The 12,680-nt window shown below is 34.5% G+C and overlaps 1 protein-coding gene across 1 annotated transcript; it reads right to left on the minus strand.

Annotated features, from left to right (window-relative positions):
• Window positions 1-5,569: 5,569 nt before the first annotated feature.
• Window positions 5,570-9,617, minus strand: LOC104900959 (hypothetical protein). The gene is made up of 4 exons (XM_010688496.4): window positions 9,037-9,617; window positions 8,004-8,407; window positions 6,319-6,363; window positions 5,570-5,983 (listed from the first exon to the last, which is right to left on the minus strand). The coding sequence occupies exons 1-4, from the start codon at window positions 9,456-9,458 to the stop codon at window positions 5,856-5,858; spliced, it is 999 nt and encodes a 332-aa protein (XP_010686798.1). The 5' UTR covers window positions 9,459-9,617; the 3' UTR covers window positions 5,570-5,855.
• Window positions 9,618-12,680: the final 3,063 nt, after the last annotated feature.

The following is a 12,680-nucleotide window of genomic DNA, read 5'->3' on the forward strand; positions in this document are numbered from 1 at the left end:
CATTAGAGAGCAAATCTTTATCGGTTCAACAAGAGAAAATGCCTGAGTAACATCCCTGAATTCAGGCTCATCAGAGAAGGAATCCACAACTTGATCACCAGGGTTATAGAGCATAATACCTTTACCTTTCACATTTGAATTTGGGAGAGAAAGAGAAAAGCATGTTTAATAGGCACATCAGCATTAACTTCTTTAAAAACAATACCCTTAAATAGCAGTAACACTTTTGAACCAACAAATACTTTATCACTTGAGAAATTTTTATTCATAACATAAGATTTTAAACCAGAGACAATAATAGAAGGTCCCTGTTAAAACGCGTCTAGGCCTAGCCTCCACTACATTTTCTTGCTCAGTTGTGGTGGGAGGCTTGTCTTGCCCATTAACACTTTCAAGGAATTCAGCTAACCATTTTCTTAGGATTTTTGAGCAATATCACTTTTACTTCCCTCTGAGGAGGGTATATAATGAGCAATTATCAATATATGGTCTTCACATCCACAAAATGAGCAGCATGAAGAAAAATCTTCATACCAAATCACATAGCCAGAGTACACACCCCTTGAACGAGTGATTTCGGTATACTCTAATAGAGGCTCATTATTGTCAACTTTAATACATACACGTGCAAAAATGAATTTTGTGCCTCAATATGATCTAGAATCTAGCTTAATAAGAGAACACACATTATTAAAAGCTAACATATTGGCCTCATAATCAAAATTCAAGGTTTTAGCAGGAAATCTAGGTATCCTAACCCATAGGTTTACCCATTTTTTCTCCTACCACAGGGATCACAATGAGCTACTCATGGATAGATGACAAACAACTCTCCTTGTACATGCCAAGGCCTTTCTAACCATACCAAATAAAGAGCACCATGATTAGAAAAACACATGATTGTCTAACTGTTACCCATTTCCATAAAATCCACATCAACTTTACAGAATTTCCAATCTACATTACTTTTAGAAATAATAGTACGTATACCAAAAAAGACTTAGTGAAATCATTTATATATTTTTTTACTTGTGGCAAATCATCTAAGATAATAGGTTCAAAAAAACAAGGAGGACTAGGAGGATCACTTACAGACAAATAAACAGACTCAGAAACAGGAACAATAACACGAACAACTCTAAGAGAAGAACTATCATGAGACGTAAAACGAATAGTAGGACGACCTTTCCTAGCATACCCATCAAGAATAGCATCCTTAGATGATTTATGAATCGTCATTTTTGAGGAAAAAAATAACTACAACTAACTTCATAAAGAATCAGAAATATTGAACTAAAAGTAGAGAGAATAAACTGAAGAACTAACAGAAGTAAATGAAAGTGAAGTGATAAATTACCAGAAATTGACGACTTCTAAAGAACAAAAAATTAGGGCTAATTTTGAAAAAATAGGGATAAAAATGAACCATACTAAAGACATCTCCTATTGCATTAAATGCAATAACTGAATTGATGAAGTAAAATCCAACACCAGCAAGCAATCTCTGCTTTCGATGAAATACAGACGCCACACCAGAGGGTAAATTATGACCTTAAATCCAAATAAATTTGATTCACCAACACACGAGTGAACCTTTAATTGACTTTCCCATCTATGAACTGTAAAGAAAGAAAGAGAAAGCATGTGTTTCCGTTGGTGAAGTCATTGTGTGGGTTGAGCAATCTCCTAGGTAATTGGTGTAAGTGATATGATTCGTTTATGTTGGCTAACGAATTCACAAGAAGCTCCTATAATAGTTATGAGTACTCCAAAGAGCTAGTAAGTGGTTCCTTCATTTACCTTTTGTAGCTTCTTTATGTTGATAATATATTGGTTGCTTGCAATCATTTGATTGAGGTCCACAATTTGAAGAAGTTGTTAAATACTGAGTTTGTTATGAAGAATCTTAGTGAAACCAATAAGATACTTGGGATATAAATTTTGAGAGATCGGTCTAAGGAGGCGTTGCACCTTAGCGAAATAACGTACATTGAGAAGGCTCTTGAGAAGATCTTAATAAACATTGCAGAGCCCTTTTATAATCCTCTCGTTCTCACTACAAGCTCTCAAAGGAGCTTTGTCCTCAATCAGAAGAAGAAGGAAGTGTTGTGGCTCACATGCTTATATTAGTGCTAATGAAGTGTGATGTATGACATGGTATATTTTAGGCTAGGCAATACTCAAGTCGTGAGCATGGTGAGCCTTTATATGTCAAGGCCTGAGAAAGGGCATTGGGATGGTTTGAAATGGCTTCTAAGGTGCTTGACAGGTACATCACATGTTTGCTTAGAATTTGGCCAAAATACAAATGGTGTGATTTGGCATTGTGATTCAGACCATGGTGGAGACTTGGATGATCGAAAATCAACTTCGGGGTGTGTATTTACCTTGGGAGGTACGACCATGAGTTAAAAATCTTTGCTACAAGATGTGGTAATTCTTTCAACTACGGAAGCTGAGTTTATCACAATTACTGAGGTATCCAAGGAGGCAAAGTGGATTAAATGTTTGGTTGGGAGATTAGCTCGTCCATATTTTGTGATAGTAAAAGTGTCATTCACTTGCTTAAGAACCAAAACATGTTCTACTGAAGGACGAAGCATATTCTAGTGAATTATAATTTTATCGGGAATGTCATTGATAAGAAGCAGTACATATTGATAATGATTCGTACCGAGGAGAACTTCTCCAATATGTTGACAAAGACCTTACAAACCAGTAACTTCACTTTGTGTGTGAACTTAGTCGGTCTCTCCTCTTGTTTGTTGTAGGCTCCAATGGGGCCAAACTATGAAGTTGTTTGGTGTTTTTTTGTAATTTTGGAGGTGTTGGAGAAATGCAAGTAAGGTGGAGAATTGTTATATGGTGTCTTGGATTTCTTGAGGAAGAAGAAGGAGATAGTCGAAGAGGAGTAGCGTGCGCGGCACAATCAATCCATGCTGGTTGTCTTGTTCGTTTTAGTCGCCAGGGCGGGTGTGATGAAGGCCCGGACGGGGAGAATCCCCCACCTTGGCCTTTGCAATTTGACTTCGAGGCAGCGACTTCTAGATTTTTGCCCTGGTCGGGCATGGGTGTAGCCCATGCGAGAGGTCGAGCCTGGTCAGATGGACCTTAGCCCGATCGGGCGGTTTGGTCCTATTTCCGCGTTTATCCGAATTATTCGGATTATTAAGTAGTTATTTGGTTTTATTTTGGGTCCCTTTGTAAACTTTAGGAAGTCATACATAAGGCTTACTAAAGTCATTTGAAAGCCCTAAGATTCAAATTAGCCCCAAAATTGAATTCTTACTCTCCTCCTCCTCTTTTTATTTTTTTTCTCCATTGTAATTCCTCTATAGAGGCTAAAAAAACTCCAAGATTGTTACTTTTGGGGATGTAGGTCAAGATTGATTGAACTATGCTAATTCTTTGTGTTTCTCTTTGTTGAAGTTAATTAGTAAACACTGAGTCCTCATAAATTACATTTATTGTTAACAATTCTAAAAGAACGAAGGAATTATACAATATCGCGCGTATGGCACCTTGCCCTTGAACATGGATGATCTTCTTCTTTTTCTCTCTCTCGTATGCTCTTTGTTTTGAATGATTTATGAACTTCCAACAACACTATCCTTTGCTATACTAATTGTAGTCAATACTTTGGCTTTTTGTGTATACAATTCTTCAGATTATTTCATAATATTATGATTTAATAGATTCTTTTTGGATAAATATTACTATCAATGGTGGAGGGAGTATTAGTCCTGGTTGTTCACAGGACCAATCATTCTGTGGAAAAATAAACTATCCTAAAAGAAAACTAAAGGGTCGTTTGGTTCAAGATATGAAATGGAAAGGGAATGGATACAAATAGAGGAAGAAAATAGTAACAAAAATGGTTATCTTTATTGAGTGTTTGGTTCAAGCCAAGGAATGAAAATGAAGGTTAACCATTAACTTCAAGTAATGGATTTTGTTACTTGAGGGGGAAGGGAGGTAACAAATTGGGGAATCCATTACCATCAAGTAATGGTAAGGGATTGATGAGGGGTTGAACCAAACAAGAAGAAAGGAAATTGGTAATTGATTTCGTTTCTTGAAACCCAAAAATAGTGAACCAAACGACCCTTATGTCTGCTTCCATTACTGGCTACTTTTCTATCTTCGATCCTCCTGATCCTGCTTCTTGCTCTTCCTTCTCTCCTTCTCCTCCACTTTTCAAGTTGCTCTTTTTTTGGCAATTACTTATGCCTATTTCATTTTTGGGTAAAAATTAATTTTTATGAAATATTAAATTAAATGAAAGATTATCTCTTTAAATTTTGTTTATTGTTTTTTTTTCTAGTATTTATTTTGAATTTGGAGTCATTTGAATGTTGATTGATTTGGGGATTAAGTTGGAGCGGAGGAAATTATTTTTTGAACTTATTACTTCATGAAAGACCCTTTCTTGGTGTGAAGGAAATTACTTCACGCCGGAACTGTCCCTATTTGGAATGAATATAGTGTACACAGTTCTTTCTATCAATGAGCTTTACATAAAATATTTGTGTAGCATCCTTTCCAATTTAGTCATACTTGTCAATTAATTTTACTTTTATCCAATACGTCTTAGTATAGTGATCCTGGATATCTCATATAATGTAAAATTAGATTGATATAGCTTAGTCACATAGGGTGTTGGAGTGGCATAAATTTTGGTGATATTGGATGCAAACAATGGGTGTTGGAGTTCATTGATCTTGGACGTGATATGAGGTGAGGTGTTTGGCTTTCGTCAATAAGTGAAGTTTATGTAGTCGGAATTAATGGAAGAAAAGCAAGCGCGATTGCTAAAACGAACAGATAGATTTACAAGCGATAAATTTGTATAAACTCCGGAATCCACCAGAAAAGAGTTAAACTCTCAAATATTATTATCAGAATAAAAGTTGTCTCTTAAAATGACTAAAAACATTTAAATAGTGGAAACAAACCCCTAATACAAAAAGTAGACAAAAATATTATTTTTGGACCCTAAACGAACTCGGATGCTTAAAAAGCCTCTAGGTCACGGCTTAGCGATGAGTTGGACTCATTGGCCTGTTTTTCTTTTCGAAAAGGTATTTCATCAAGCATTCTGACACTGAGACCCTAACTAGTAGAAACCATTTCAGGCTTTTTCGATGATGAACTTATTCGTCGAACAATGCAGCTAACCTTCCTATGTCAGAAATTATTATTGCTTTTTACGAGTTTGTAATTATAGGTTAGAAAAACATTTATAATATTGAAGAAGAGAGTTGTAGACTTGTAGAGTTGTGGTTGTAGTTGTAAATTTTTAATCTATCAAAGCTAATTTGGAAATTAAGTTCGAGTAGAGGGTAAATTAAGACCATATTTAGTTATTATGCTAGTATGTGGTTGTTTACAGTTTAGCTGGTTAAGATTGATTATATGTGCAGTTGTGGAAGATGTGGTTGTTTAGTTGTTATGGTAGTTAATGTAAATTGGAGAAACTTGGTTTAAAGAGCAACTAGCTACTCATAAGTCATTGGTTGTATTGCGGAATTTAATATAGTGTGACCAATCATTTACAAATCTCTGGATCCGTCACTAACTACTATAATTATTAATGATCATTGGCGTGCATTATCAAACAAACATACACAAAAATAAAAAAATTGGTCCACGTATCATCTCAACCTAACCATTGAGCAATTCAATTACAAAATAGCTACTATTATATCATATGATATATACTATACTTTTCTAATAGATTGTACATATAGGAATAAGAAATGGGACCAAAAATGTTGTTTTCTTTTTTGCTGCACACTAATACCATGAACTATGAAGGCATAATACGCTAATGCTAGTAAATATTCATAATTTTACTAGAAAACTCTATTCTCATTGGTTTGGACACCATGTGTAACTGGTGCTTTTGCTCTTACTTTCTTCAAGTACCATATGCCCGCTCCAATGCCTATTCCTCCTGCAATTGAAGCTCCTGTCACCGTTCCTATCACACCACCCATATAAAGAAAGTTTAATTAGTTTCTTTTCAAATTTGATTAGATTATAGATTATACTAATAGAACTCGAGTTAGCATTTTTTGACACGATAAAACAATAAGACACGAATGCTTGACATGAAACTACCTACTGAAAGAAATTGGAACCAAATATAACCCAATTTGACATATGTCATATGTGTCATACTATACAATGACGAACTTATTTTTCCATAATTGTGGTAAATCAATGAACAACGCAAACAAACTGAGCATAAATACGGCCTATTTTTCCGAATTGGCGACCCTAATCTAGTCTGAATTTACCAAGAAATAAAGTTACCTGCAACTGCTCTTCCATGTCCACTGTGTGTTTTAACTTGATGATCTGTCATTAACGCAATGAAGGGACTCATGCTTAGTAATAATGATGTATGGAAACAATGTAAAAAGTGGTAATAAATAGTCTAATGTTGTTCTCAAACTTGAGCTTTCACTCCGGACTTTAACAAGTCGAGTAAATTAGCTAAATTAGGCTGAGAGAGGCCTGGGGGCTGTGGATACACAAATATATAAGCTCAAAACAAAAGTAAAATCAATAATAACGCCATAAAATTAACAAAATATCTCCTCTATTTCACAATAAGTGAAATATAAAGAAAGTGGGAAGTTACGAAGGAATTTAGAGACATGAAGTTGGGACCGCAATAAAGTAGAGTGTAGAAATATTGAAGTTGTGGTCCCCTCTTACTTTTTGGTGGTATATTTGTAATAAGAGTGAATATTTTTTTACCATTTAAAACTTGGTTTCACTTATTGTGATTATTGCAAATAAGGAAATTGTTTCACTTATTGTGAAACAGAGGAAGTAAAAACTTGTAAAGATCTGAAATGTGGATAAAACCTATTAATTCTTATGATGTCTGCCCAAGCGTAATTGGATTATGAAATGATAAAATAACATTGACCCAAGGTTCTGGCAAACTCCGATCATTGACCCAACTTCCAGCATTCACCATGTCATGTACAAGGTACGTGATATTTTAAACCCCACAAAATTCATGATATGGTCAATGCCAGAACCTTGGGTCAATGATCGGAATCTGGAATAAGGTTTGTTCTCGAAAAAAAAAATTGTTTTACATTTGCTTTCGCAATAAAAAAAAATATTATATAAGGTGGTTTTCACAAATTTCATGTTTTGTAAGGTGATTTTTGAAAAAAAAAATCTAAAGATTATAGATATTTGACTTAATATTAGGTAATTATAATTTTATCCATGAGTCTAGTGAGGTCATTTTCGTAACTCACTCTCCCATTGTATCGTTGCTTATCTCTATTATATAAGTCAAGGGGGAGTAATGGTCCCCCTTTAAATTTACATATTCACCCCTCTACAACATAAAAGTTAAAACCATTACACACATACACTAAAATTCAATCAAATGTCTATTAAACCCAATCAACTCATATAATTGTCAATCACATAAATTTGCCAATAAAAAAAATTCAATCAAATTAAATTTAAAACCAATCAATTAAAAAAAATCATAATCAAGAACTTATAAAAAATTAATACCACATACAATAAAAAAAAGGCATTCTCATTACAAGGACAACTCATATAAAAAATTAATCACAAATACAAACTCCAAAAAAAAATCAGTTTTTTATTACTTAGATATGCAATTTTATCACTTGTAGTTACTTTGAAAATGTTTTTAGATAATATTTGTAAGTACTTAAATACTTCTTACTCACCAAATGAAGGTGAACGTAAATACGTACTTTAGTAATTTTATCTTTCATTTTTTTTATACCGATGAATGGTTAAGCCTAAAATGTCACCGCATGCATAGCGTGGCAGAAAAGGCTAGTTAAATTCTAGCCAAACAAGCGTATAGAGCGAGATATTTCAGCTAGATTCTCTTTAGTTATATGGTACCTTCACTCATAAGTTAGTCTAGATAGGAGTGTTAAACAAACATGGCATTTTCGACTTTTTCTTTTTACAAGTAATAGACATACCTTTACAATAAGTAGTAACATTCTTTTCCTCGCACAAGCATAAGAAGTCCTGGTTTGCAGTATCAAACCCACAAGTACCACCACCCTTGGCACCGTCTTGGCAGCGAAGGCAGCTCGACGTAACAGGGATATCAAAGTCGACCCTCACGCCATACTCAGGCACCTGATCATAGGGTCGAGAGGTGCCGAGGCCGCCAACGCCGTTCCAATGAACACTAGTGTAAGTAGCGCAATGCTTGAGCATCATCCTTAAGGAATCGGTGGCCTTGGGGTAGTAGGAGCAACAAGAGAGGTCTCTTAAGGCCTTATTATTGGGTGCACATTGCGGGAAATGCCGGCATAAGTAACTTGCGGGATCGCATGTTGTGTCACAACGGTCAGGAAATCTCTCGCAAAACATCGGCCTGATACATTGTATATACAAAATCTTTTAAGGAATATAATTACAAATATTCAGTAAACTCTTGTTCACATTATTTAATCATGTGGTGGGAAAGGATGAGGTTGTCTAAGGCCTAAGGGGATGTGCAAGATGATTCGTAACACAGATTCTTTCAAAGGGTTTAGAAATCTGAAATCAATTGTTTGTTTTAGTTTCATTGTCAAAATATATGATCTCCATTTTCTAAAAATGATTGTTCTATGTATACTTCCTTCGTTATGAAATAAATGAAACGTTCGTTCTCTCTTTTATATGAGAGTTTCCTGAGAGAAGTGTTTTATTTATTTCAAAACGAATGAAGTATATCTTTTATAAATTGTGCATACTGTCTTCACCAAAAAATTGTGCATAACGTTGTTATACACATTGGGGGGTAATTTTTATAATTAGTACTAGGCCCCATAATAAAAATTTAACACGGCATGAGAAGGTTATAATAACTTAAGAAAATAAAAAATAAAAATCCATTAAAAATCTAACACAACATCAAAACATGATAGTGATCAATACTGTGTACACTAGACATACTATTTATTTACAATTAGATTCAAATTTGGAGCGTATAAAAAAGTTTAATTAGCAAGTGAATACCTAGGCTCCATGATGACCTTATCTGGGCTGCAGTTGAAGAAGAGATACTCATTCTGGTTGGAGAGAGACAAGTGGGTGCTACTATCCAGGCTAAAAGGCCTAGTGGGGCGAAACCGGTCCTCATCCTTGCACGCCCACATAAGCGGGTCTAAGACCAAAATGTGGGAATCCAAATAGCTGATCGCCTTAACCGGGTACCTTCCTGAGGGGGTCCGGAGCTGGAGGACGTCTCCAAAACATACCAAGATGTGGCGGTAGTATGGGCTACCGCAACCATCGTCGATCGTTAAAGGGTAGTTTATCGGAATCCCTCCGCAGGAGGTCCTGCAAAGGGAGGATTGGGAGGAGGTTAACGTGACAAAGGTTAAGATGATGAGTATAATAGAGAAAATGTAGGTTGTGAAGGTGTTGGGGTGACACATTTTTTGAAATTTTTGAGAGGTAGGACTAGGGAGAATTTTGGTTAGTTGGTTTTAATGTAATGAATTAAGAAAATATGAAAGTATGGGTGTTGGATTTTGAGACAAAATCGATGGTGGAAGTAAAGAATCTTGTAATTAGTAGTATGCTTAATTTGGTAGTAGTACCTAGCTAGCATGTGTTTTTTTCTGCTTTACTTTTCTTTTTGCATGCACTTTCTGGTCGTTTATGATCTTTATTCCTGAGAGACTTACTGCATAACATAATACATTATGTCTGTTACCAACTCTTGTTGGTTTTGCTTTCTTTGATTTGTGCTAGAAGAGAGCACATAGCTTTATAAAGTAAGGAGCAATATCTATTTAGTATGGAAGAGGGGGAAAAGCGGGAGGAGTAAGAGTGGGTGGCATTGCATGGGAATGGATCCATGATCTGATCCAAACAGGGTTGAACTCTGCGTCTCTGCCAATTTCTAAGGATTCGGGTTTAGAATCTTGACATCCAATGTGTCTGGGTTGGATCCGAGTTTGGGTGTTAAAAGTTGGATCTTGGTTTGATATATTTAGAACTAAACCTACCCCTAAATACCCATTTTCTCCTTTATGCATATACATACATACATACATATATATATATATATATATATATATATATATATATATATTGAGCAAAATATGTAATGAGCAATGAAATTTTTTTCCCTAACATTTGAATTTTAGTTTTTTCTGTGGTCATTGAGTGAAGTGACTAAAGTATTCAAACCTTAATCTTCTCATTTCATCCATTGCTGACCAGGATTCAAGCCAACTTGTTTTGGATGGTTTAATTTTGAATGTTTTGTAGAAAAATCAAACTATTATTTGAAATTTTATCATTATATTTTAATAGCTAGAAAATAGGTGTAACAAAACGAGTTAAGTTAAAATAAATAATGGAAATTATAATATTATTAAGTTTGAGAACCATTTTGGTCCCAGGACCCGTCAGACTAATTGGATTTTGGTAAGGGTCCAAATATTTTAGACCTTGTGGGTCTAAGGGCGGGTCTGGGTCCAAATCATAATTTGCGAGTTTGGGTCTAACTAAACCCGGCCTAGATCTGACCCATGCCAATCCCTAGTGAAAATATGTTCTACTTTGGATTAGTTCATGAAGGAGATAGATACAAATAGCATAAAGATATAAAATATAAGAATAAGAACTAACATCTAAAAATTTAAGGATATTGATAGAAACACAAAAATAGGATTTCATTGATTATAGAAAGCCAGAAGCCACTTACAAATATATCATAAAAATCCTAAAATTTTAATACAAATACATAACACATTAGAACTAATTGCATCGCAGATTCGATCAACAATAACCTTAGTAAAAAACTTTATTTGAAGCAATACAATATGTGGATTAGCACTAATACGGCTTAAGATCCACTATTGATGTATAGTCGATTGGGTGAAAATACTTATGTGTTCCTTTGATTACATATAGAGTTACAGTATAATCTCTCCGTCTCATGTATAATCTCTCTGTATCATGTATAGTATTTCAATTTTATTTGAGTGTCCCAAAATATAGTGTCTGATTCTATATTTAGTTTCATAGTTTTTTTGTGATTTGCCTAGAAAAACTAACTGTGTCATTATCATTTATTTGCTTACTGAAATTACTTGTTTGCTTTGTTTATCAAAACCAATGGTTACATTTAATGCTCTTTCACCAATTATTATCCATACTATCTCCTAAAATCACCTTTTTTCATACAACATTTATTTAGATAAATAGAAAGTTTTTACTTTCCTTTCGGATTATATTTACTTTGACATCCGTAAAAAATGGAATCAAGCAGTAATGTAATGCGACGCATGGAGTATGTTATATGATTGACAATGAAATTCTTAACGAGAAACTCGCAATCATTGCTAGGAAATTACACAGGGACGCAATCATAAACAACCTTTTATATGACACTTTTTGTCAAAAACAACCTTTTTTTGTCAAGGCAAACATTAAACAAAATTTTTTTATCACATTGAACCCGCTAATGGAATTCCATCATTTATCTTGCTTCTGGCATTGACTCGGTTAATGATCCATATTACAATCTTTTTTATTTTTTTTACCCACCAACGGCCTTAAAAGATCAAGAAAGATAGTGTTTATAAGGAGCACATAATGAGGAAAAAGTATTTCCAATGCTGAAAAATTGGAGTGAAATGATGTGGGTGGGATTATTTTCAATCATCAACCAAGTCAATGTCGGAGAAATAAGGTAAATGTCAGAGTGACGTCACCTGGGTTAATGTGACATAAAAATTTGGGTTTAAGGTTATTCTTAGCAAAAAAAAAATTAAAAAGGGTTTTTTACAAAAAAGTGGCGTATAAACGGTTGATCTGATAAATTTTCCTTGTGTTTTTCAGATGAAGTTTTTTTCTCGGGCGCTTGTCTGCTACCAAGAGAAATAATTAGAGTAAGCGACTCAACTTCGGTGGATATTCGTGCTCTCGTATATCTATAATATATAAAATAGAAATACGATTTACAATTATGACCTTACAACATCCACATTCATGAGGCTCCCATTAATTTTTCTCTCCTCACCTCATTAGTCACTACTCCACATTATTTTGCACCAACTTCATCACCTACCCATCTCATTTCATAATTTCATACCTACATTCGTTAACCTCCCCATTTACCTTCTCTCTACTTTTCCATACACCACCACTTTTTCTCTCTCCTACTTTCCGTACCCACAATATCAATAAAATAATTTAATTGATCACATTAAGATTTATAAAATACTTAGTATTAGATAAAAATGAGAGAAGTGTTGAAAATATATCAAGATTGGTTTTTATTTATAGAGGATGAAAAAATATACATGTATATTTTTTTTATTTATTACATTTAAAGGCTGTTTAATTTTTCGAAAACGATAATATTACTGTTGAAAAAGAACAAGCAATTGACAAATGGCAAAACGAGAGTGGCAAGGAGTTTGGCTCTTGTCATTAGCTGCCATTTGTCACGATGTGATTGGTGCGTGTCGTTTTTTTATAATAAAACATCAACTCATCGCTGGCGTGGCAGATTTCATCCCAATTTTGCTTTCCATTTGGCGTGTTGTGCTTTTTCCGAGTTATGGGAAGGTTCCCCAATAAATGTTGTTCCACTTTTTAAGGAACCAACCAACATCAATTGAACCAACCAACATCAATCG

This window comes from Beta vulgaris, chromosome 8, assembly GCF_026745355.1.
Source record: "Beta vulgaris subsp. vulgaris cultivar EL10 chromosome 8, EL10.2, whole genome shotgun sequence".
NCBI lineage: Eukaryota > Viridiplantae > Streptophyta > Magnoliopsida > Caryophyllales > Amaranthaceae > Beta > Beta vulgaris.

Coding starts and splice junctions, on each gene's coding strand:
- LOC104900959 (XM_010688496.4), bottom strand. CDS start 9,458: ATGTGTCACCCCAACACCTTCACAACCTACATTTTCTCTATTATACTC. Junction 6,364..8,003: donor TGTTACTACTTATTGTAAAG/GTATGTCTATTA, acceptor CGTTAATGACAG/ATCATCAAGTTAAAACACAC. Junction 5,984..6,318: donor ACATGGAAGAGCAGTTGCAG/GTAACTTTATTT, acceptor GTGGTGTGATAG/GAACGGTGACAGGAGCTTCA.